Here is a 22,757-nt window from a genome sequence, read left to right as displayed (position 1 = left end):
TGCTGAAGGCTGAAAGCTGGAACAGGCGTTTCCACGGCACACTCAATTTTCTATCTAGCTTAAAGTAGGCATTCAATAAATACGTGAATTAATCAGAGAATAAACAAACACACGGAGACAATGAATGGTTCCATGAGAGACACTGGTTCTGTTAAAGAGCCTTGCTGAGGGCACTTCTGGGGCCCACATCCTTTTGAGTCACTGCCGGAACCGTGGAGGAGTTACACTGTGTCCCCGGCGACATGGAATAGAGGAGTCAGCGCAGGTTTAAAAAATTAAGTTAAATAATAAACTCTGATTGGTAGAGACCCCGGGGGGGGAAGGGCCACCCCTACAGCAGCCACTCCCCTCCCCTGGCCCATCTCGCCCGGGTTTACAGCACACCAGGTCTTGGAGTAACGAGGAAAACGCTGATCCGTCTCAGAACGTGTATTCGAGATGCGTCGAGCAACCTCCACTATCCCCTTCCCTCCCAATTGTCACTTCTTGGACACGGAGGAAGTGGTAGACTGTGACAGCGAGATCTGACTGCATTTCTCAAAGATGGCCTCGGCTGAGAGCTTGGGCAGCCCCTGGTCCAGCGGGCACTCATCCACCAAGCTGTTCATGGGCGTCGGGGGCAGCGAGGGCTCCTCCTCATCCTGGCTCAGTCTGGGAAAAAGGAGGGCACCTGCCCCATCCAATTCCTTGTCCACCTGCTCCCCGGACACACCCGCTGTCTCATGCTGCCCTGAAGGGGTGGCCTTGGAGTCCGAATACGCTGACAGTGCTTCCTGGAGCAGAGGCAGAAGTTTCTTTCGAAAGATCTGGGTGTTTCCTTGAAGGTAGGCTTGGAGGTTAGGGTGGATACTTGGGGCGGGGGTCAGATTCAGGGACGGAGAGGAGGAGCGTTCCAGAACTCCACAGATCTAAAGGGGAGAAGAGACCAGAAAATGCTATATGAGGTGGTGACACAAACTGCCGAGGCTTCTAAGATACAGGCTTCTCTTATAGAGGAGAAAATTTTATTAAGTCACCCTGAGTTCGGTTTCCTTGCTCGCAACCACAGGCGCATCAGCTAGTACACTTAGTATTTTAGAAACAAAAGAAGCATTTGAGATCATATACTTCATTTTATAATCAGTAAACCAAAGCCCCAAGAGATTAAACATCTTGAACAAGATCATGTAGGTGATGGTGGAATGTGAACCAGAATCCAGGGCCTCCAGCTCCTGACCTAGCGTTGTTTCCAAGTGTATTCTCGTGTTCAAAACTTGAACTCTGTCCTTGGCTGGGATGGGACAAGCATCTATACTGAGGTCAGGGGAAGGGCGGAGGCAGAAAGAATAAATAGATCCAAGTAGGGTGGGAGGTCTGCCCGGCACGGTGCCAGGTCTGGCTATTTACAAACGTTCTCTCATCAAACCCCAGCTGGTAAGACGCCATGTCACTGTTCCCTCATTTACAGGTGGGGAAACGGGATGATTAGGTAACTTGCCCGAAGTCACAGACTGAATGAAGCAAAGCTGACACCTGAACCTAGGTCTGTCGCCAAAGCTGGTGCTCAGAGTCACTTTATCACATCATTCCTAACACGGAGGAAGACAGGAAATGGCGGGGCGGACTGCGAGGAGAGGACTCCCGATTCCTAGCATGGAGGGCGGCGGTGGCGGCGCAGGAAGGTGGGGGAGCCACCTCTGTCGCCAGAGAGCCCTTTCCTTCGTGACGTGATCAGTAAGAGCCACCGTCTGTGCCCAGCAATGCCCTTCACATATATCATGTTCACTGATTACATCAGACTAATTAGTAAGTGATGTTATGCCGCTTGCAGACTCAGAAGTCAACTGACTTGCCTTAGCTCAAAGAGCAAGTACGTGGCAAATCTGGGACAGAAAAGCATGTCCATCTGCCTTTAAAGACTGTAGTTTCTTCCACAACGCCAAGCTACCTTCCACTGAACTGAGGTACCCTGGCTTCTTGGAGGAGACAAAGGCAGAGAGAAGTGAGAAGGGGCCGATGGACCTTTTAGGGGCCCAGAGGAGTCTGTGGTGGTGTGCAGGCCAGCCTTCAGCGTCCTCGCTCAGCCCGAGCAACCCAAAGCGTGCCTGGCCTGCCTGAAGCTCACTTTTAAATTCTTCCCTGGGCTGGTGAGTAGCCAACAGAGGGAAAGAAAGGGAGGAGGCGGGTGAGTGGCCCCACGGAAGATCAGGAAAGAAAACAAGCCAGCTCTGAGGTCACTTCTCTACCAAGCCAGTGCGGCACGGTGTAGCTGGCTCCCGCAGGGGTAAGCTGTAGAAAAGCTTCCTCTGGTGCCTCCGTCTTCAGGCAATAGGATAAGAAGGAAGGAATTGATTTTCAGGGCTGGGAATGAATGATTAAATGACGACTCGAGTCTGAACCCCAGTTCTGCGACATTTCCCTTTAACCTGGCACGTCGCTCCTTCTCAGTAAGAACTGCGTCTCTCAGTCTCTCTGGAATCTCCCTTCTTTGGCAGTAGAGTGACCAAGGACAGTCAGGTACGGAGGGAACAGGCAAAAGCGGGAAGATTTGGGAAACAGGCCGAGGGACGTCTGTGTAAATATGAGAACCAAGGAGAGGTCTTTCCGACGTGAGGTGGCGCGGACGGGCAGAGCTCCAGGGGCCCTCGGGAGGGGACGGAGACTCACCGTCATTCGGAGTGCAGCATGGGGACAAAAAATAGCCAGGTGCCGCACTGGCTCATTGTGAGTGTTGAAAAAGATAGTCATGGCAACCAGGACATCGCAGCTGTGAGCCTGGCAGAAAGCACGGAGATCCGCAATGAGGCCGGACCTCTGCAGGAAGGCCTGGAAGACAAGAAATGGACAGAAAGTGCTTACAGACGCTTCCTTGCATGTGAGCCTGAGACTCACACTCCATAAAAAGGGTACGTGGTATTTGCTCTGTGGTACGTGCTGGGAGGCAGTTTGTAGAATGGGGGGAATACAGGCTTTGAGGTCTGATAGAACTGGTTTGAAAATCAGCCCTATTACCTATTAGCTATGATCAAGGAGTTATATTAAACTCCCTAGACTTAAGTTTCCTCATCTGTGAAATGAGCATAAAACATTTACCAAACACGATTGTTTTAAGAATCGAAAGATGATAATATGGGTAACGTGCTGGCACATACAAGGCTCGCCTGCTCTTGCAATCAAACAGGCAGGGTCTCTGCCTTGTGGTTATTTTTATTCTAAAACTGAACAGCAGGGCATACAGATGAGAACAGACATGTGACAACTGCGTCCTTGGCCCTTCACTCTTGGCCAATCTATACTCCTCCCCAAAATCTCACGCAGTGTTCCCTCCAGCGGGTAACACCACTGGCTGCTTCAGATCGGGGCCTTCCTCAGACGTGTCCATCTGCCCTGCAATTACGCTACTGCGTAAGCCTTTCGTGTTGCTGTTTGTTTCCCAAACTAGGTTATGAGTCATAAGGGAAGAGGCTGTGCTATTTAGCTTTATTCATTTGGTATTTTCATACAGTATTTAGCAGAAAGCTGTGCAGACTGTGAGAGTTATGCGTTCAGTTCAGGTTGCCGAATGATTCTAACCAATATGATATGAAATCAGCAATTACAATACCGTTATCAAAATTATATTCATTCGTCATGCCAACGAAATTTACTGAGCATCTACTATGAGCCAGGCACTGTCAAAGGAGATATTGCACAAAAAAGAAATAGAGTTCTTGCTCTGGTGGAGCCGATAAAGGAGCAGAGGACTATCGACAATAAACGAGGAGACCAAGAACTATGATTATTTCAGTGTGTTATGTGCTAGCCAAATAAGTGCTAGAGAGTTTTGAGCAGGGAGAACATTATTCCGGTTAGGATGGTCAGGAAAAAACTGAAAAGAGGCGACATGTGAGCTAGGACCCGAACCGTAAGACTCTGCAAAGGGAAAAACAAGTGCAGAGGTCCTGGGACGGGAATGGGCTGACGGGCTCAGAGGAACAGAAGGGAAACCAGTGAGGCTGCAGCACGGGGAGCACGGGAGCGGGGAAGTGGGGCCGGAGCAAGATCGGCCAGAGGGAAAGCCAAGGGCCAGAGCACGGGGGCCTGGAAACCACAGCGAGGCCTCGACACCCTCTTGGCGGTGCAAAGAAAAGGCAGTGAAGGGAGCAGGTGTCATGATCTAACTTGTGTTTTAAGGAGACCGCTCCAGCTGCTGTGGGGAGAGTGGTCTGTAGGGGTGCAGAAGTGGAGGCAGGGAAACCAGTCTGGGGGCTGTCGCAGCGGTGCAGTGAGAGAGGATGAACTGTGGGAGTTACGACAGAGACGGAGAGGCACAGATGGGTGCAGGCACAGTCCGCTGGAGCGCCAGGAGTGAGGGGTAAGGCCACCCACGTAACTGCCCTTGTGACTGACCTCTTTCCCCACCCACGCCCACGTCTCGCTCCTACCTCCAAATCCATATAGATGGCACTGATGACCATCTTGATGCCTTGTCTGGAGATGGTCTTCTGGTCCTTTCGCAGCATCTGCTCAGTGGTCAGTCCTAGAAGGCAGATGTACGACTAGGGGTCAAACCAGAGAGCCCCGGGCCCCAAGACCAGGAAAGGAAGGACCCTGAGATGGATCAAGAAAGAGGAAAAACACAGCCTCTTTTTGGGGCAATGAACGTGGCTGAAAGCTAAGAATGTAATTATATATAAAAAAATTACTTTAGTCTACGGCCATGCCACCCTGAACACGCCTGATCCCGTCTGATCTCGGAAGCTAAGCAGGGTCGGGCCTGGTTAGTATTTGGATGGGAGACCACCCGGGAAGTCCTGGTGCTGTCGGCGTAAAAAATAAAAAAATTACTTTCAATGACTGGGTCATAATAGTTACCGCTAGAGCAAGGGACTTGGAAACAAGGGTGAAGAGAAGAGAGGCCCCTTCTGTGTTGTTTCTAAAAGTATATGTGGTACTTTTCTTTTTCTTTTTATGTCAACAGGTGGTAGCCGGGTAGAAAATTATGGAAATTTTTTGTTCTCTTCCTTTGTCCTTGGTATATTCAACCTATTTCTTCTGCTTCCCTAACCGATTATCTAGATCTCACGCTGATCATTTAGTATTTCCTCTGTCTATGTTATTCATATGCCGGTATCCTCTGATTAGACTGGAAACCTTTGAGACTCTTAATGTATTCCTCCTCATCCTCCCAGTGGCCCAGACAGAATGACCCAGTAAATGATTGATTAGTTCCCGATCGGACTCACGCGCCATCTCGTTTCTCTGTGGTGTAAGGCTTAAATCATTACGCAAGCTCTGAGATTGTTTTTGATGGTGCTCAAGGACATAAGGACCAAGGCTGGCCCACCTGTTCTCTTCACGTGGGAGGGAGAAAGGTCCGTCTACCACTTCATACCTGACACATCGAACTTTGCCTTTTGCAGAGAATCAAAGATGTCGCTTCGCTCGGGCAGATCTGGGAAGAGGGCCTCCAGTTTCTCCACACAGTTCTTGTCTTTTAGGGTGGCCCTTCCAATTTTCAGGTCCATGTTGACACAGTCTAGGATGATTGTTCCTGCGGGGAAGGGAGAAGGTAGAATGCAAATCCTGTGGCCCTCCATTCATGACCCCTAAAACACACGCGGCCCTCCAAATGGGCACAAAGCAGAGGTGACCGTATGGCAAACTCGCTGCAAACAGAACAAGAAACTGGGACCATGTCCTGAGTAAGACCTTCAAATCCAAACTAAGAGGCAGGCGGCGGGCAGGGGAAAGGCAGTGAGGACGCCTGCGCCCCGACCCTTGGAGAATCCAAAACCTTGTCATAGAGACACCCTCTCTTCCACAGGCCAAATTCCAGCAAGGAATCTTATAAGTTGGAAGAGGTAGTCTAGTCCAACTTGCTTTTTCTTCTTTTTTTGTTTTTTTTTTACAAATGGAGAAAATGAGAATAAAAAGGTTAAGAGATTTCCTCAAGGTCACACAACTACTTCCTGGGCAGAAACGGTACTGGACCGTTTCCTGCTTCCTGGCCTCCTCCTCTCTGCACCTCACGGTGCTGTGAGCGCAGCTCCCAGGTCAGCTGTCCGGTGCCTCCTTTCCATGTTCTCCAGCAAAGCACCCCCGGCCTCGCAGCGCCTAGTTGCCCCTGAAAGAGTCCCACCCTTTGCTGTGGTCAGGCTGGAAGCGTCTAGACTTCCCACTCTCCCTTCTCCGGGATAAGCACAGAGGGGCTAACTGGTCGGCCCTCCACCAACCCGCCCTCACCATGCAGAAGGGCTGCCGTCTGCCTGTCCAAGATCTCGGGTGCCCCCTGCAGGATCCTCTCGGTCACCAGGGTGGCACAGGACCCCACCAGCTCCACGGAAACATGGCAGGGAGGGCAGCACTTCTGCTCGATGGGCCGGTGGTCTATCACTTCTGCTACTGCCTCCTCCAGCGCTGCGTCGCTTCTGTGTGGGGACGGGGGTGCGGGGGAGAGAGAGACAGAGACAGGTAGGAGCACTCCGCTGCTTCCGGCCAAGCGCCACCTCACCCGTGAGGGACACTGCAGATAGCTCGGGCCAACACCTAGACCCTTGGTCACTTCCACCTCTGCCCCACTCCTCTCGATTCTGTAATGTTATACCTGAAGACGACTTTAGTGTACGTGTGAATTTGGTAGAGTATCTGCTACCAATACCTCGCCCACACACACCCCTGACGTCTCTCAGGGTTACCTTTCCAACACCCCCGATGCCCAACATCTCAAACTCTCTTGTTCCCTCAGTTCACTTAATACCCAAATTCCATGCCGGTCACCAGATGCCGTGGCTTCTCTCCCCATTCCCACCCATTTCCCTCCTTCCAACTCTCTGCTGCTGCCCGATCCTAGGCCCTTGATACCTCTCATCTGATCTAGTCCAGCAGCTCAATACAATTAACAACAGTTTCCCACGGCCCTAAAATAAAACCTTGTCTCGTCAGCAGGGTTTACGAGGCCTCCACGATCTGGCCCCTGCCGACCTCTCTCGTCTTATCCTCTTCCACATCCTACTTCTCCTTCATACTTTCCGCCCCAGCCATGCAAACCCAATTCCAGCGCCCCCAGCGCCCCATGCTGCTTCACGCCCGCCCGCCTCGCTTGCATTAACCACTCTCTCTGCCTGGTTTTCCTGGTTACCTCGCCTCCCCAGTCCCTGAGCAAACACCTCGTTCCCTTTCAAGACAGATAAAGGGTCAACTCTGTGAGGAAACCGTTCCTGTCATCTCTACTCCCCTGTAGTGTATTTAACCACTCCACCATTCGGGCACCTGCTGTCCCCGAGAGTGACAATTATCACCTGACTCGAAACCTGTCGTGATGACGTGCATGCCTAGTTAACTCTTCCCGATGGAAAGCTTCTTGAAAACAGGAATTCTTTCACCTTTGTCCTCTAAACAAAAGTTTATTAATGAGTGAACGGAAAGCTGGATCGATGCCCTTAGATCGATGCTCTCTGTCAACGTCCTGCCACAACCACTGTGCCCACAAAAGAAACATACATCTTAATACTCGCAGGAGCCAGACAGACTTAGGAAAGTCTCATCCTTGTGTTGCTTTGTTGGCAATTTTTTCCGTCCTAACTTAGGGATAGAATTATTACAGGCGTGTGCCTTTGTTAACTAGACACTAACGAGATAGTGCCTTATGTAGGAAATAATTTTGCTTTTTTTCTTTATCTGATATGATCTATCAATTAAGACTAGCCTGTGAGATCTCCGAGAGCAAAAATTCTTCCTTCATCTCTGTCTTACTCATCAGAGGCCGGCATGGCACACGGTAAGTACCAGCTTAACCTCCTTCCACTCACCTGGGTAAGGCATGATGGTCAACAAGGATGAGGGTGAGCTGGCCAGCCTGGTGCAATGCATGGAGGTCGATCTCATCCCGGAAAATCAGGAGGGACTCTGGAATGTGAATCTTCTGAAGGAAGAAGACACTGTCACCTCGCAGAGGTAGCTCAGAACGTTTTATATTTAAAACCGGTACAAAGACTTCCTCGGCCTCGGTCGTCTGGAGAGGAGAGTGAGAGCAGGTATGGCAAAGTCTCAGAAGACACAGAAAAAGGAACAAGACAAGGAAGACGCGACTCCGGGTAAGTTACTGCCTTTGACAACGCCACAATTACCCAGCGGATAAAAATAAAAGGACAACGCCTGCCCTCTCTCCTTAGCAATGACATGAGCGTCCACAGGCTAACTCATGGCAAGGCCTGGTTCTAGGTGGTGAAGGTTATCAGTCTTCAAGACCTGACCTGGCCGTGAGGTCTACACACTGGCTTACAGACATCCGTAAGAACTCAACATTCAACTGTCTGAATGTTGCTTTATGATTTACAAATGCTTTAAAATACATTTACGCGTTGGATCCTCACAGCGACACTGTAAAATATTATCTTTTCGGGCTTTATAGATGATGATGATGTGAGACTTGGCAAAGTTAAAGAGCTTTAACTTCCCCAAGACTAAATGGGGTTAAGCAGCAGAGCTGGGTCGTGAATCCAAATCTTTTCCTTCTAAGAGATGCTGTTCCTAAGTACTTACCTTTGCCAGGTAAAAAGCCAGGGTGAGAGCGGACACCATGGAGTCCAAGTCGCAGGCTTCATTTCCCAGCACGACATGTAGCGGTCGGGACTCCTGGGGACGAGAAATTAGCAGAAGCATCTCTCCCCCATGTTCGTTTACCTTATCCTCACGTAGAGCTTCATGCACATCCTCTCGCTGATCTCCACAGAGGACAAAGGAAAGGTGATCGTGTGGGTCATCAGCCGAGAGGGCATCGGTCTAGCTGAGCTGCGAGCGCACCACGCACACCCAGTCGGTGGGAAGGCGCTTCTCCCTCGCGGCTACGCTGTCTCCTCGAAAGCTACCTTACAGAGGAACGGCAAATAATCCTGATTTCTGACTTGGCTTTGGGCACTTGAGGAGAAGTCAAAAAAGGTAGAGCATCCAGCGTAGCTGATGTATTCAAGCCATACCAAGCCTGGTTGGTTTATTTTTTTCCCATTTTAAAAATAGGGAAAAGATTCGTTACACTTCTAAATCGTGAGACTAAGTAGAGAGACTTGGAAAATAAGATCGAGTCCATTACCCAGTGGTCCGTGAAAAGTCTCCCATCCCTGAGGATCCTCAGTGACAGCCAGACATAAGCAACTGTCTCACAACCCAGGAAGCAGACACTTCCCCAGCAGCTTCAGATTAAAGCAAGAACAGCTGCTGCTTCTGCTCGAACTTTTATATATAAAGCTCTGAAAAGTCCAGCTGCTGATAAGAACTCCGAGGAGGGAGAGTTATTATTAGCCTTGTTCCCTTGCATTTCCCCAGCTATCAGGGTTTTAAATAATGTACATTAAAACCTTCAGTGGCCACAATAAGAGACAGGGGTTTGGTTCAGTGCTGAAACATTTATAGAGTGTGCCATGCGCCATGCTGATATTTTATCATGCACGAACTGATCATTTAGTCTTCAAAAACCATCCGAAGAGGCGGGCCTTTTAGGAAACATGGTTTCATTCAAGGTACGAGCCAGGCGGAATGAGACCATGAAGCCCATGGCTCAGGTCAGGGCACAAGAACTCTCCCTTAGCCGTTCGCTTCTGAATCTCTCTCGACTGCTTCTGAGAGACGAAGGAATAAGACCGAAGGACACGCACTAGGTACAGCACAGTTTCTTCATTTTAGCACCACTGGCATTTTGGACTGGATAGGTCTTTGTCGTGGGGGCTGTCCTGTGCCTTGTCGCATGTTTGGCAGCATCCCCAGACTCTACCCACTAGATGCCAGCAGCACCCCCAGTCAAGACAATCAAATGTCTCCGGAGCTGCCAAATGTTCCCTGGTGTGGCGGGCGGGTAGAGGGCGGCAAATCACCCCTAGCTAACTCCTGGGTTACAGAGAGATGAAAAGCCAAACACTCTGGCTTCTTCAACCAGAGAAGCTCTGCTAGATGGAAGAGTTCAGAAGAGTGGAGAAGGGGTCAGGGGAACAAGACATAGCAAGGGACAGTTATCAAGTCCTATAACTTCAGGGAAAAAGAGAACCTAGGGGAACCTGGAATCATCGCCCCCGAGCTTGCTGTAACCCCTCCCCCCGCTCCCCCAGAGAGCTACAGCCAGAAAAGGATACGTTTAGAAGACTCCCAGTGGTATAAACTGCCTTCTCTAGTAACTAATTAGGTTCTCGTTTGAAAAACCATCTTCTCTCCCACCTCCTACCCCCACCTCCCAGGAGGAGGCCAGAAGGCAGAGGTTATAACCTGTCAAGATTTCGGGCAGGGGGCCCCTGGGGAAGGTCTGCCGGAGGTTCTCCCAGTGCCCACCTCCCTAAGTTGACTTCAAGAGGGTGGCAGCCGAGACCCACTCGTGCTGAACAGCACAGGAGACGGGACATCTTTTCAATACTGAACTCTTTTCCAACTCAATGTGAGACTTCTGTACCCACGGCCCCAGTCCTGGAGTAACTCTGTGATTTGGAAACTTTGTCCAGATACCCGAGAAGGCCCCTCCGCTTCCTGGATACTGAGAACTGCCCAGATGGCTGTGGACCGAAGTGACAACATAGCACTTGAGATAAGTGGCTGCACAGATAACTTGCTCACTGAAGCAGTAAAGGGGGGTGGAACTATGTTCTCTAGAGAGGGAACTAAATTAACACGAGCGTCCACATCACCCGAGTAAAAGGTAAAAGGGACAGAAAAGGCAGCCAAGCGGGAGAGGCCTTCGGCTGGGCACCCAGAGGCCCTCGGAGAACCTTTCCCCCCAAAAGGCACATGTGTTAGTGCCGCTTCGCTCCGGGGTAGTGGCGTCAGGATGGGTGAGCTCTCCAGCATCCAGGGAAGGCCCAGCAGCGAAGCAGGAAGTAGGAAGCAAACAACGCCGTGGCTCTGAGGTGAGAAGTGACTTCCAGAGGACGTGAATAACCCCACGCGCTCAGCCAAACTCAGACCAGCCGCGGGAAACTAACGCAGACGGAATACTCGGGGGCTTTAGCAAATCCGGGACTAGGAGTGACCAAGGGCGGTGGTGGAAGTCCTTTCCCCTGTCGGCACCCACCATCCCCTCGGCCTGACTGGTCTAGTCACCACGACGGGCACATCCCAGCTCTGCTCCTCCTTGCTGGGGGACCCTGGCCTCCCTGAGCCTCGGCGCATTTTAGAAATGGGGATAACGCCGTGACTGACTTCAGGGAGTCGTGACGAGGATGAAACGAGACAGCATACGCGTGCCCACTCTAGTGGTAAACACTACCTCCCCCCACCTTCTCTGTGCCCCGCCCCGTCCAGTCAGGCCGTATCCAAAGCCCACCTCCTCTGTGAAGCCTTCCCTGACCACCTGGGCCACAGCGATCCTTCCTCAAACCCCGCGGCTGCCAGCACTTGTGGCTCTCATAAGGAACTCAGCTTCTTCCTTAAGAAGCTCTGTCTTTTCCTGGGCGTACATCCCAAATACTTAGCACAGCTTACGAGGCAGGTAACCACATGCTTTGTTGTCCAAACCAAGAGACTTCTGAGAATAGAAAGGGTACGATCAGTGATCACGTCAGAATAGACTGGACTTCCCTGGGCAAACGGGGTGCATGGCGGCTCAGTTTAGAAGGCAACATTCTCGTTTAGGAAAAACGAGCTCAAGCTCCTCACCCTCACCCCATCCCCACCGCCTGAGAGCACGAGCCAAACGGCCGGTTTTCTGACCATCGGAGAAGAGTCAGAGCAAATATAGCTACACCGAGAGCACGAGGAAACCCGAGCTGCCACTGGAAGAAATACGATCTGAGGGCCACAAGTAAATATAAACTTTTTTTCTTGGAAAAAAACCCCACTACTTGAAATGACTGTATCCTGATGTTCTCTGAGGCCTCAGGGAGAAGAGAGGAGATGAGCTCCAGGGCTGGCAAAGTTAATCACTTCCCTTCTGAGGCTGACTGTGGTCTGATGCCTGCTCTGAGGGAGGGAAAACAGGACACAGGGAGCCAGAGACAGAGAAGCCCTCCCGGCAGAGAGAACGGGGCTGCCTGATCGCCGTGCGGCCGGGACTGGCACCTCCAAGGAAAGCCAGCCACTCCCAGCGCCTGCCACCTGCCCAAGTACAGACGACACAGATTATTGCAGGCTCCGGAATGAACACCTAAACTTGAATGCAGCCCAACCCCGAAGAAAGGACTTTCCCCACTAGGGATGAGTCACCATGAACAGAACATTTAGTTAAACAGGATTTCTTTTACACAGAACAGCCTCCTCTCGTTGTGGCAGAGGCTGTAGAAAATTCCTCTGGTATCAAATGCTAAAAATATGGTATTGACAAGAGAGTTGGTTGAGTTATCAGCCGTTTCTATCCTGTCTAAAAGTCAAGCGTTCACAATATCTTAACGGTTAAACTACAGCTTAACGGAAACACTCAAACTTAACAGTGTCTCTAAATCATGCCTTCCTCAAGAAACAAGTGTGGCCTCTGGGGAATTAGATGGGTAGAAGAAAACGGATCTCCTTTTTCATTTCATATCCTTTTTGTGTTTAAAAAATTTCGCCATCTACACTGACAACTTCTGTAATTAAAAAGCAATCTAAACTATTGCTGTCCAGCTGTATGCCTGCCACCAGATCACTCACTAACATTCCTAGAGTCTAACTCTCTCATTTCCACCAGCCCTGGCTAGGCTGAGAGACGGTGAGAGCTCTAAGATACCACCTCACCTTCACGAGTTCACAAGTTTGGAAAAATTGAGCTCTAGATCTTGTTCCTTGGGGGACGAATGCAGGAAGAGAAAAGGTCAGAATACTAGCAGTATTTTCAGCTTCGTGCTGATGTAGAAGGTACAGTTTACCTAGGGGGTGGGCCTCTGGAGGGTAGAGACTGTAGGACAGGTGTCCACAGGTGCGGTTTTAGGTCCAAGAGCCCTTTACCACATGGTGGGAAAGAGACCAGTCATTTGGGTTGGGAAGAGGGTGGGGATCTAACTGCTTAGCACTTGGAATGGTGCCATAAAACCTCTACATTAGTCTTCTGACGAGTTCCCTGTGGTGTAAACTGGAGGTAACCAAAACGAATTGGTTCCAAATCGCCTTATGCATTAAAACAACTTTCCCCAAATTTGTATTTCACAAGTAATTGTGTTCACTGGTGTTAAACTGAACTCCACCCCTATTCAAGTGAGGACATTCGCTTATGCCAACAACCAAGTCTGCGGGAAGAATCAGGTGACTTTTGGGATTTGCTAAAGATGAGACTCTATCGCTCTGGGGTATTTGCGGAGTTTAAGATACTTAAAAAGGCAGTGTCAACCGTCTGTCTAGGTTTCTATAGGGTCAGTGTAACTTGACGTAGTGGGGCCAGGTGACCTCCTGGAGCCTCTCTTTGGCCAGTGTTTTTGCAGCTAACTGGGGCTAGCAGCCTAATGCTGCATGAGCCGTGGGCATGGCTAGAAGATTCCAGTTGGCTCAGAGAGTACCCAAAATAAGCCACAAAGTATTCAAGAGTCATGCTTATAGTTTTGATTCCAAACACATTTGTACCTCTCTTCCAGGCGGGGGGTGGGGGTTTATGTAATCTCTGGGTCTCAAGGCCAAGGGAGAAAACTGTGGGCCAAAGAATGCAGGTTGCGGGTCAACGGATAAGCCTGATGTATTATTCTGTATGCTTATCTTAGAAAGAGGTTTAAATGAAAACCCCACGGCCGCCTCCATTCGAGGGTAAGTCGGGCCCGCCAGACTGAAACCGCCGTTCGGAGGCAGTAAAGCCCTGGGCACAGGTTCCCCCGTACCCCTCGGGGTGCACCCCGGAGGCCAAGGCGGCTTCGCGAGCGGAGAACTGAGAGAGGGGCGGGGAGAAAGGAACAAATACACCTCGCGGGGCACCCCTGGCGGCCGCACAGCCCTAGACCTATGAGCTGACCCAGGCGACAGCGAGCGGAGGCTCAGATGCAGGACCCAGACCCACGATTCCTCCTCCCCGCTCTCGAGAGCGGGGGGCAGAAACGGGGAGACGGGGCCGTAAGAGCTAGGTTCCCGTTCCCCATTGCTCGGGCCCCAAGCCCCCACCCTACAATTCCGTGTTCCCCCCACACAGACCCTCCCCATGTCCCACATCTTCATTCTTCGTGGACCCCCCTGTTCCATTCCTTATGGTCACAGACAGGGCTGTGTTACCTGCAGAGCGGCTCGACAACCCTGCAGGTAGTCCTCCATGGTGAAGCCCCACGCGCGCCGCCGCCCCTCGCCGCGGGCAGGTTACCCGGCGAGCGCGCCCCGCTCCGGACTCCGGCTTGCCGCGAGAGTCAAGAGGTGGGATTCGAACCCGCCACAAGGAGATTCGGCCCCGACGCCGGAGGAAGTGCGTAAGCCGCGCTCCCAGAGCCCGACGTCGCCCCGCCCCCAGCGGCGGAGGCGGAGTTCTGCGCCCAGAGGCTCACGGGACGCCCCTCCCGAGGCGTGGAGCGGGGCGTGGCGCAGGGCGCCCTGGGAAACGTAGTCCGGAAGCTTCGAAATGGCCCCGAGAATTGAGGGAAGGCCGTTTTTCTAAGGTCACTCATTTGTCACACAAACGTATATGTGTCACAGTAGCCTGTCTTTGTGGCATCTGCAGTTTCCCTCCTGAGTCAGGCTAAGTATAGCATCTTTCTATACATTGCACTGAGCCTCCGCTTGCCATCTAAAGTTACGCATGACAAAACAGTTCGTCCTCCTTTCTCGAATTCTCCCTTTTACCAGACTGACCCATTGCCACCAACTTTGTGATCGTCCGCGTTACAAAAACATTAATCTTTGGCCCCTTTTCTTAATACCTACAATCTCTTGCCAACTGCTGCTTCTTTCTTTACAACTCTGTGATCTGTTTTTGATATAGCCTCGGAAATGTCTCCTCATTCTTTTCCGCTGTGACCTGGGTTCTTTGCTCCCTGCCTCCTTGTTTGTTCCGACTGCCCTTTCAGCCTTCCGAGTTGCTTGAAGTTTCATCCTGCGGCAGCCCTGTCAGCAGAGTTTGGAGGGCCCTTCAGAATGTAGTTGGGTTCCAACCTGCTTTTAACTGCCACCTTCCAGACCCACGTTGTGCAGAGTGCTGCAAAATAAATGTACTCTTATCATCAAATGTTCCTTCCTTCATGAATCCATCCCTCTATGTCCTACCACACGCCTGATATCAGCTTTTCCTGCTCCCCAAGGTAGGAGCTGAGAGGAGGTGGCTGATGAGAAGCCTGCGGTGGGGACAAGGACCCGAGCCCCGCGGTATTGGCTCTCCTGCTTGCCCAGCGAGTTCTCTCCCTACCACACTCTTCTTCCCAGAGCCTGGACCTTCTTCCACCACACCTCCTTCTGCACTACGAGGGACATAGCCCAACCAGTTTCATTTCTAGACTTAACAAATGATAAAGTGAGAACTCGGGAAGGAGCAAGATTTTTTTTTTTTTTAATGAGTAAACATGGAAATATCCTGCTCTTTGGCTCTGCTTCTGTGGATCCAGAGCAAAGGACTGCCTTGCCGGAGAGAGCCCAAGTCCGGCAAGCTGCTGCTGTCCAGCCCTGCTCCTCCCCACGCAGCAAGGGCACTTGCTCTTCCCTGTTCTCACCAGAGAGGCACAAGCGCTCCGTCCCTTCCAGCGCAGGCCGAGGGAAGAGAAAGGGTCTGTTGTTTTTCTCTCCTTGTTTCTCTCCCCCTCACTGCTGATCACCACGCTGCTGACCAGGTCGGAAAGCCCTGATGGAAATCCTCCAGTGCTCCCTCCTCCAGGGAGCCTGTCCTTGACTGATTTGTCTTCGTCCCTATGGGAAAGAGAGAGAGGGAGAAGGAGGGAGGGAGGGAGAGAGAGAGAGAGAAAGAGAGAGGAGAAATGCCACAAACTTCCTTTGAAAACCAGCTTGTAGTCAGGCCTGAGCGCACACCCTAGACTTGGCGACTCGAGAATCCTGAAGACGCTCTGAGCAGCCCCAGCGGGAGCACCTGGGCTGTGCCCCGGCCTGCCCTCCCCCTCCTCCAGTGCCCTGAGTGCTGGGCGTGAGTCCGGAAATGGCCAGGACCCCGCCAGCACGGCGCTCATAAACCTGTACGTAAAAGCTCTGGCGCTGACAGCTGGAAGGCAGCTGGGACTGTGGCGGCGCCCCTCATTGCACCCATCGCCCCCCATCGAATTGCTGGAGCCGAACCCTCCCTCCCAGTCCTGGAACAGCACCCACTTCTTTAAGGTAAAAACTTTGTTTTATCCGTTTCCTTCACCTCCTCTCCTACCCCCAGTTCTTTTTCTCTCCAGCTCTGGGGAGGTCACACCGACCGTCCTCCCACCTTTGGTCTCTGCAAGTCTGGAGGAGCTCGGCAGGGGGAATGTGTCAAAGGGATGCTGCTTGGTCCCCTCATTTTCTTCTTTTAGTTAAACCTTCCCCCTCTCCCGTGTGAGCAAGCAGACAGGGCACCTTGGTGGTGGTCGACTTATTCGGAGGGGAAAATTTAAACTATTAAGTTGGATGAAAATCTGGGTCAGACTCAGAAGGAGGTCGGAGTGGGACAGTAAACGACTTGCGGGAGATGAAAGTTCCTGGGCAGAGGGGCAGGTATCTTACTGAAGCCACCTATCCATTTTATAGGCTTCTCCCAACGTTTGGCTACTTACCGCCACGGCTGGGTGGGGCCGGGGCTATTTTAACTCCCTCCCCCACCACCAGGGAGTAATTGCAGCCGGAGAGAAGGTGTAGGACTTGAATTGAGAAAAGAAGAGGAGAAGGCTGGAATCCTGATTTGTTTGAGTACCCTCCCCTCATCCTTTCCTGCTCTGAAATACTCCATGCCCACCCCACCAGGTGTGTACCTTGCTGTGGAAACTCTCCATTACCTTTCCTGCCCTCCCGCTTAAGACTTAGCCCACTTGGCTTTGCCCAATTTCTCTGAAACCCAGCTCCCTCCGGCGTCCAGCCGCTGGTTTCTTCTGGCTCATCCTCTAGCCAGCTAGCTGCCCAGCCCCCACTCAATTATTGATCATTCCTGGCATTGGACAGAAAAGATAAGAAATGAACCCTGCTTTTCTCCAAGCTTTTAAAACTTTCCCAGGTTCTGGGTTCTGCTTCCGAGGCTCGCTCTGCGTGTTGTTTGGGAGGGGAGGGAAGGAATGAGAGACGAGACGGCCTGCAGGCGGTTTTTGCTACTCTGATTCTAAATTAACAACATGCAAATGAGAGGCAGCTAGCATAGATTATGTTCGAATCAGGAGAACGATCTATCGATTTGGGTGACTAGGCGTATTTCAGTAACTTTTCTGTTCCTCAGCTTTATCTCCCAGGCCTCACCCTTGCCCTAAATTCTTGCTGGATTACAAGAAGGAAGCGTAGTCTCAGGTTAGGGAGAAGCTGGAGGAAAGACAAGAATTCTGACAAGTGTAATTTCTCCCCTTTTCTTCCCCTGAGTCAGGGGAAGGGGGGAGCACGGAGGCTGAAGGGAGATGTTTTCCAGGGGGCAGGGTTTGTGGCTTTTCATTGTTTACTACCCACAGTGTCAATTAAACCAATTAAACATCTGTCCCTGCCGAACTCAGTGCTTAGTGCCGGTGGGGAGCAGGTTAAACAGGTCCGGTGTTCACATCTAAAATGACCCCGACGGGAATAGACAGACAGAAAAAATGCAGAGGCAGATGAATATACAGGGAGTATATTTTTTTTAAGTGTAAATTGATCATCGGCATTTTTATATTCCATATAAATAGTGAGCCAGAGAATATCTGTGGCTTTAGGCAGTTTTGGGAGCAAACAGGAACCACAGAGGCCATGGCGTGTCAACTCCCGCTGTCCAGAGACGCTTCCTGGGAGAATCTTGGTGGAGGGGAGTGGTTTCTGTGCTCTTAATCTGAAGTTATTTAGCTGACCCTGTGGCCTGCGTTTCTCCTCTCCAGCCTACAGGAAGCCCCTCCCAAGACCTTTTGTTGTGGTTTGAGATTGTGTCAAGTTCAGCAGAGTCCTCTGAGATGGACTTCTTTCTGACCAGTGTTTACTCTTTCCGGGCACGATACTGACTGACTCTCTGCTTTTCTACTCTTCACCCCAAGCACTATGTGACTTCTTTTTTTTTTGCCCTTGGGACGAGGCAGAGAGAAAGTACCCCACAGACAGGAGCAGCCTGTGTGCGCGCAGCATGATCCACGAACAGCCAGGGGGCCGGGTTTTGAGCAGGGCACAACGTTGCCTTGGTCCCGGGGTGGAAGTCACGGATGTGACACCTTTGTCGCAGGGAGAGCTGAAGAAGGCCTTGTTGATGACCGTTAGTATATTTTTAACATTTCTTTCTCCTTCTCTTTCTCTCTTTTCCTTTGTCTTCTGCATTTCTGTCCTTAATCTGTTTCAGGGAGGCTGACAACACCCAATGTGTTCAGTCCCCTCAGAATCATCCCTCCCGAGCCTGAAAGCCCTGTCCACTCATAGGCCCCATCTGGTCACAGCAGGCTGAGGTGAAGAAGAGCTGGCCCGGGGCTGCGCTTCTGTTTACCCAAGCTGACAAAGACACGCACACCCAGCGCCAGGAGCGACCGCACACACCGTCCAGCCTCCGCCCCGCATTCCTTTTCCAAGACTTTTCTAGGTCCGTTTGTTTTCCAGCCCGATGGTTGCCTGCTCATTGGATCGGTCTCTCTTTTGCATACCGAGCCTAGATTAAGGCAACTGACTCCCCGAGGACCGTAAAGTCCTTCGGTGTCCCTCAGTCGACCCCTCCCGACCATGGAACACCATCAACCTGAGTGTCCACCCTCTGGTGAGACCAGGACTGCAGAAGCAGTCAGCCCCGAAAACCACGAGGTCGTGTCAGAACCAGATGAGCATGATCAGGACAGGGATGCCGGAGACGCCGACGGGGCGGCCGGAGATGCCAATGGGGCGGCCGGAGATGCCGACGGGGCGGCCGGAGATGCCAATGGGGCAGACCAAGTGTCGCTGCCAGCCAACGGGGCGGCCGGAGACGCCGACGGGGCGGCCGGAGATGCCGACGTGGCGGCCGGAGATGCCGATGTGGTGGCCGGAGAACAGGAACCAGTACACCAAGTGTTGCTGCCAGCTCAGGGCCAGGATGAACTCGAGTCCCTTAGAGGTGGGGGAGCCCGCTCTTTCCTGACCCACCTCCTCGAGCATCCTGCTTTTCTTCTGAAACCGGTCAACCAAAACTTTCCAGATTATTCTCCCTATTTCTTCAACTTGAACAAATGGTACAAAATATTCGTAAAAGCCAAAGTTACCTCTCCTACTCCTGGATCTTCCACTCTCTAGCAAACGCGAATGCCTTCGAGTATTTTGCATTCGGTCTCTCGCTCCTGTGGCGAGTTGCCTTTTTTCCGTCATATCCTATCGCGGGACAACCCCTGCCCTCTCTCCGCCTTGCTGCGCGTTTCTCCTGCAGTGCTGCGTGCAAAAAAGCACACACGCGGCTGACCCTTTGCTCACCCCCTTCCGCCTCCAGGTGAAGCTGCCACCTCAGAAGGAAGTGATCACATCAGATGAGCTCATGGCACATCTCGGTAAGTGACTGGGCCTTGAAAGGGGAATCACACAGAAGGGTCAAGTGCTGTCCACTCAGCCAGAAATCCAGAATATTGAGGGACTCTCTATCTGGGTCTCCGATGTGTCAGGGAGGGTGAAGGTCTCTGGGGCTTCTTTGCAAGGCTAGGGAAGGAAAAAGTAGAAGTTGGGGTGTCAGGAGTCCTGGCTTGGAACCTTAGTTCTGCCCTTAGTCTTCACGTGTGACCTCGGGCAGGGACTTCACCTTTGGGAGCCTGTTTCTTTCTCTGAGAAGTAAAGGGTCTGGATTAGACGCTAAGGTCCTTTCCTGCTCTGAAAAATCTACGGTCTGTGACATTACCCCCATTCTCTAGGAGAAGGAGAAACAGCTTTGGGGACAATCGATAGGTTAAGCTGGTAAGGAATCCTGTCTTGTAGGTGACTGCCTCCTGTCCATCAAGCCCCAGGAGAAGTCAGAGGGTTTGCAGCTTAATTTTCAACAGGTGAGCAAAAGGTCTGTGGACAAAGGGGCTTGAAAGGGGACACCCAGGCTAGGAAGAGAAGCCTTTCTGCTATTTTTAAGGGAGTTCCTTGAACTATGATTTTTTTTCTGCAGAAGAGGAGGGTATAGCTGTGTCCTCGAAAATATGTTCCTTTGTATAAGATAAAGAAGGGTTGAGGCAAGGGAGGAATGGAGAGGCTTGTTAGAGAACCAGGGAAGAAAAGAAAAGGAAGATTAATTTTTCACTTCCGGGGGTGGGAGTGGAGTGGAGGGAGGGTAGGCCAGACTCTCCATCATTTTCCTTTTGTTCCCTCCGGCTTTTTTGAGATGTCATTGGCCTATAGCATTGTGTCAGGTTAGATGTACGGCATGTCGATTCGATGTGTCCACCGTTTTCTTTTCTATCCCAGAATGTGGACGATGCGATGACAGTGCTGCCTAAGCTGGCCACAGGTCTGGATGTCAACGTGCGATTCACAGGCGTCTCGGATTTTGAGTACACACCTGAGTGCAGTGTCTTCGACCTACTGGGTGTACCTCTGTACCACGGCTGGCTTGTCGATCCACAGGTGAGGCGGAGAGGGCCCGAACGAGCCTCTTATCCGGCCCAAGCTGGCAGAGAAGCGCGATTTTGTGGGGTGTGGGTTGGGGAGGTAGGGATTAAGCTGTCTTGGGTTGGGGGTGGAGATAGGGTGTCGGGGCAGGGCCCAGGGCAGCATTCCTTCACCTTAAACCCTTTCACAGGGAACATTCAAACATAAGCACAACACGGGCAGTTCTTTAGACATCAAGAGTTTCAGGAACCTTTCGTCAGAGGGTTGCAGTTCTTGTGGGTTTGGTTCATTTCCTTCCTAAAAAGATGTCCATGTTTTTGGTACCACCCCACCCTGCGGCCCGTGCAGAGCCCCGAGGCTGTGAGTGCCGTCGGGAAACTGAGTTACAATCAGCTGGTGGAGAAGATCATCACCTGCAAGCACTCCAGCGACACCAGCCTGGTGACAGAAGGTGATACGCCTCCTCCTCTTCTGTGGCTCTTATGCAGAGGCAATGGCGGCTCCTTAGGTTTATTGTTTGTTGTCTGTCTCCTCCCTGCCCCCACATTCCACTAGAATGTCAGCTCCATGAAAGGCGGTCTGGGGAGCTGTGTCCCCCAGGGCCTCATGCCGTGCCCGGCACAAGGTCACTGTGGGTGGAATGAATGAATCTGGCCAGGTTTCAGGGACGGGACTTCACCCCTGGGCCTCGTGACAGGGACTCTCTGGATGACCCTCCCTACTGTGGACTTGGCATTTAAGCCGGCCCCTCCCCGCCCCCCATCTTGTGCCCGGCGCAGGCCTGATCGCCGAGCAGTTCCTGGAGACCACCGCGGCGCAGCTGACCTACCACGGCCTGTGCGAGCTAACGGCGGCCGCCAAGGAGGGCGAGCTCAGTGTCTTCTTCCGAAACAACCACTTCAGCACTATGACTAAGCACAAGGTGCGGAGGCCGAGGACGTGGGGGGCTGCAGGGCCGCGGGTTTCCTCATGCCTTTTCCTTCCGGGTCAGTGTTTCCGTCAGGATGGGGCAGACTAAGCTCGGGGAACGAGCGACTCCTAACAGCCCTGCGGTTCGCCAGGCCGAGGTTTAGTTCTCATCCATGCTACGAGTCCCTTGCAGATTGGCCGCCGTTCTGTCCCACATCATCTCTGGGACTCAGGCTGACAAAACAGCCTTTCTCTGAAATGTAGGAGAGACGTCATGCACCCGCATTTAGTGCTTCTGCCTGGAAGTGACGCGTGTCATTTTTGCTAACATCTCCCTGGCCAGAGCAAGCCCTAAGGAATATGCCCGCCATCAGTGGGACAGGAAGGTATAACCGTCTCCCGGGAGGAGGCAGTGGAATTTTTGAACAACACTGTAGTCTCATGAAGTTAGAGACGGTCTAAGCCCCCTAGGGATAGGGCAGAAGAGGGAAAGGTCTTTAGTTCTCAGAGCCCGTGGGCGAGCCCAGGGCACCATGGGAAGTGAGGCAGGAAGCAGGCTCTCATGTGGGACCCCAGCCCCGAGGACTCCATGCTCGACCACAGTGACCGCCACCCTTACACCCAGCTGCCCGTACTCTCGGACATCTCTTCCCTCTCCCCACGGCCACAGACTTATGAAGGACCCACGTGCTCCCAGTGACGTTCCAGCTGGCGCACCTGTCAGTGCGGATGGTCTCGGTGCATCTCAGATGTAGTGGGGCAGCAGGCCGCCTCTGCGTCACCTGTCCCGCTTTGTCTTCTTCCCCACAGGGTCACTTGTACCTACTGGTCACCGACCAGGGCTTTCTACAGGAGGAGCAAGTGGTGTGGGAGAGCCTGCACAACGTGGATGGAGACAGCTGCTTTTGTGACTCCGAGTTTCACCTGAGTCATTCCCTGGGCAAGGGGCCTGGAGCAGAAGGCGGGAGTGACTCCCCGGAAAAGCAGCGGCAGGTAGACCAGGTGTGTGGGGCCTTTGGGAAGGGTGCCGGGAACACGTTTGTGTCAGAGCTTTTTGCCATAGGCGAGTTGCATGCATTTTGTCATCTGGAGCTCTTAACACGTGACACCCATGTCCCTCTGCCCTGTTACCTTTGGACCATCTCCGCACTTGGTGTGTGTTCTCTGCCTCCGCAGATGACATACTTAGCTGTGAGCTGGGCTGTGGAGGAGGAGGAGCTGGAGAGATCGAAGGATGAGGGAGAACTGGTTTGGAAACTAAATCTAGCCTGAACATCTCCCAGGCCGCAGCCGCCCTCACAGCCCTCCTTGTCCCCTCTCTCTAGGACTACCTGATCGCCCTGTTCCTGCAGCAGCAGCAGCGGCCGCAAGGCACGTCGGGT

The 22,757-nt window shown here is 52.1% G+C and overlaps 2 protein-coding genes and 1 non-coding gene across 7 annotated transcripts in view; 2 read left to right on the top strand and 1 right to left on the bottom strand.

Moving 5' to 3' along the window:
- Positions 1–123: 123 nt before the first annotated feature.
- Positions 124–15,648, bottom strand: PRUNE1 (prune exopolyphosphatase 1). Of its 5 annotated transcripts, XM_015595466.2 has the most exons (9): positions 15,516–15,648; positions 14,737–15,007; positions 8,503–8,595; positions 7,770–7,972; positions 6,205–6,389; positions 5,354–5,512; positions 4,404–4,498; positions 2,647–2,805; positions 124–908 (listed from the first exon to the last, which is right to left on the bottom strand). In XM_015595466.2, exons 2-9 carry the CDS (start codon positions 14,902–14,904, stop codon positions 480–482), a joined length of 1,491 nt encoding a protein of 496 aa, XP_015450952.1. In that variant the 5' UTR covers positions 14,905–15,007; positions 15,516–15,648; the 3' UTR covers positions 124–479. The 5 variants fall into 5 exon arrangements, with proteins under 5 accessions (XP_015450952.1, XP_024907984.1, XP_006919816.1 ...); XM_025052216.1 differs by lacking the exon at positions 2,647–2,805; XM_006919754.3 differs by lacking the exons at positions 14,737–15,007; positions 15,516–15,648 and adding an exon at positions 14,098–14,348.
- LOC112469204 lies at positions 4,669–4,787 on the top strand. The gene has a single exon (XR_003042500.1). It is a non-coding gene; the product is annotated as a 5S ribosomal RNA (ribosomal RNA).
- Positions 15,649–15,884: 236 nt separating the features above from the next.
- MINDY1 (MINDY lysine 48 deubiquitinase 1) overlaps positions 15,885–22,757 on the top strand; it is a 7,750-nt gene continuing 877 nt past the window's right edge. The window contains exons 1-11 of the mRNA XM_015595411.2: positions 15,885–16,128; positions 16,603–16,737; positions 18,269–19,006; positions 19,183–19,235; positions 19,373–19,430; positions 19,849–19,913; positions 20,323–20,481; positions 20,815–20,917; positions 21,246–21,388; positions 22,186–22,377; positions 22,701–22,757. The exon at positions 22,701–22,757 is cut by the window's right edge and continues 96 nt beyond it. Coding sequence (XP_015450897.1) covers positions 18,640–19,006; positions 19,183–19,235; positions 19,373–19,430; positions 19,849–19,913; positions 20,323–20,481; positions 20,815–20,917; positions 21,246–21,388; positions 22,186–22,377; positions 22,701–22,757 — 1,197 coding nt within the window. The 5' untranslated portion in view covers positions 15,885–16,128; positions 16,603–16,737; positions 18,269–18,639. The remainder of the gene's footprint in view (positions 16,129–16,602; positions 16,738–18,268; positions 19,007–19,182; positions 19,236–19,372; positions 19,431–19,848; positions 19,914–20,322; positions 20,482–20,814; positions 20,918–21,245; positions 21,389–22,185; positions 22,378–22,700) is intronic.

The sequence above is a fragment of the Pteropus alecto genome, unplaced genomic scaffold (assembly GCF_000325575.1).
Source record: "Pteropus alecto unplaced genomic scaffold, ASM32557v1 scaffold106, whole genome shotgun sequence".
NCBI lineage: Eukaryota > Metazoa > Chordata > Mammalia > Chiroptera > Pteropodidae > Pteropus > Pteropus alecto.
This window is presented reverse-complemented; position numbering and strand designations above follow the sequence as displayed.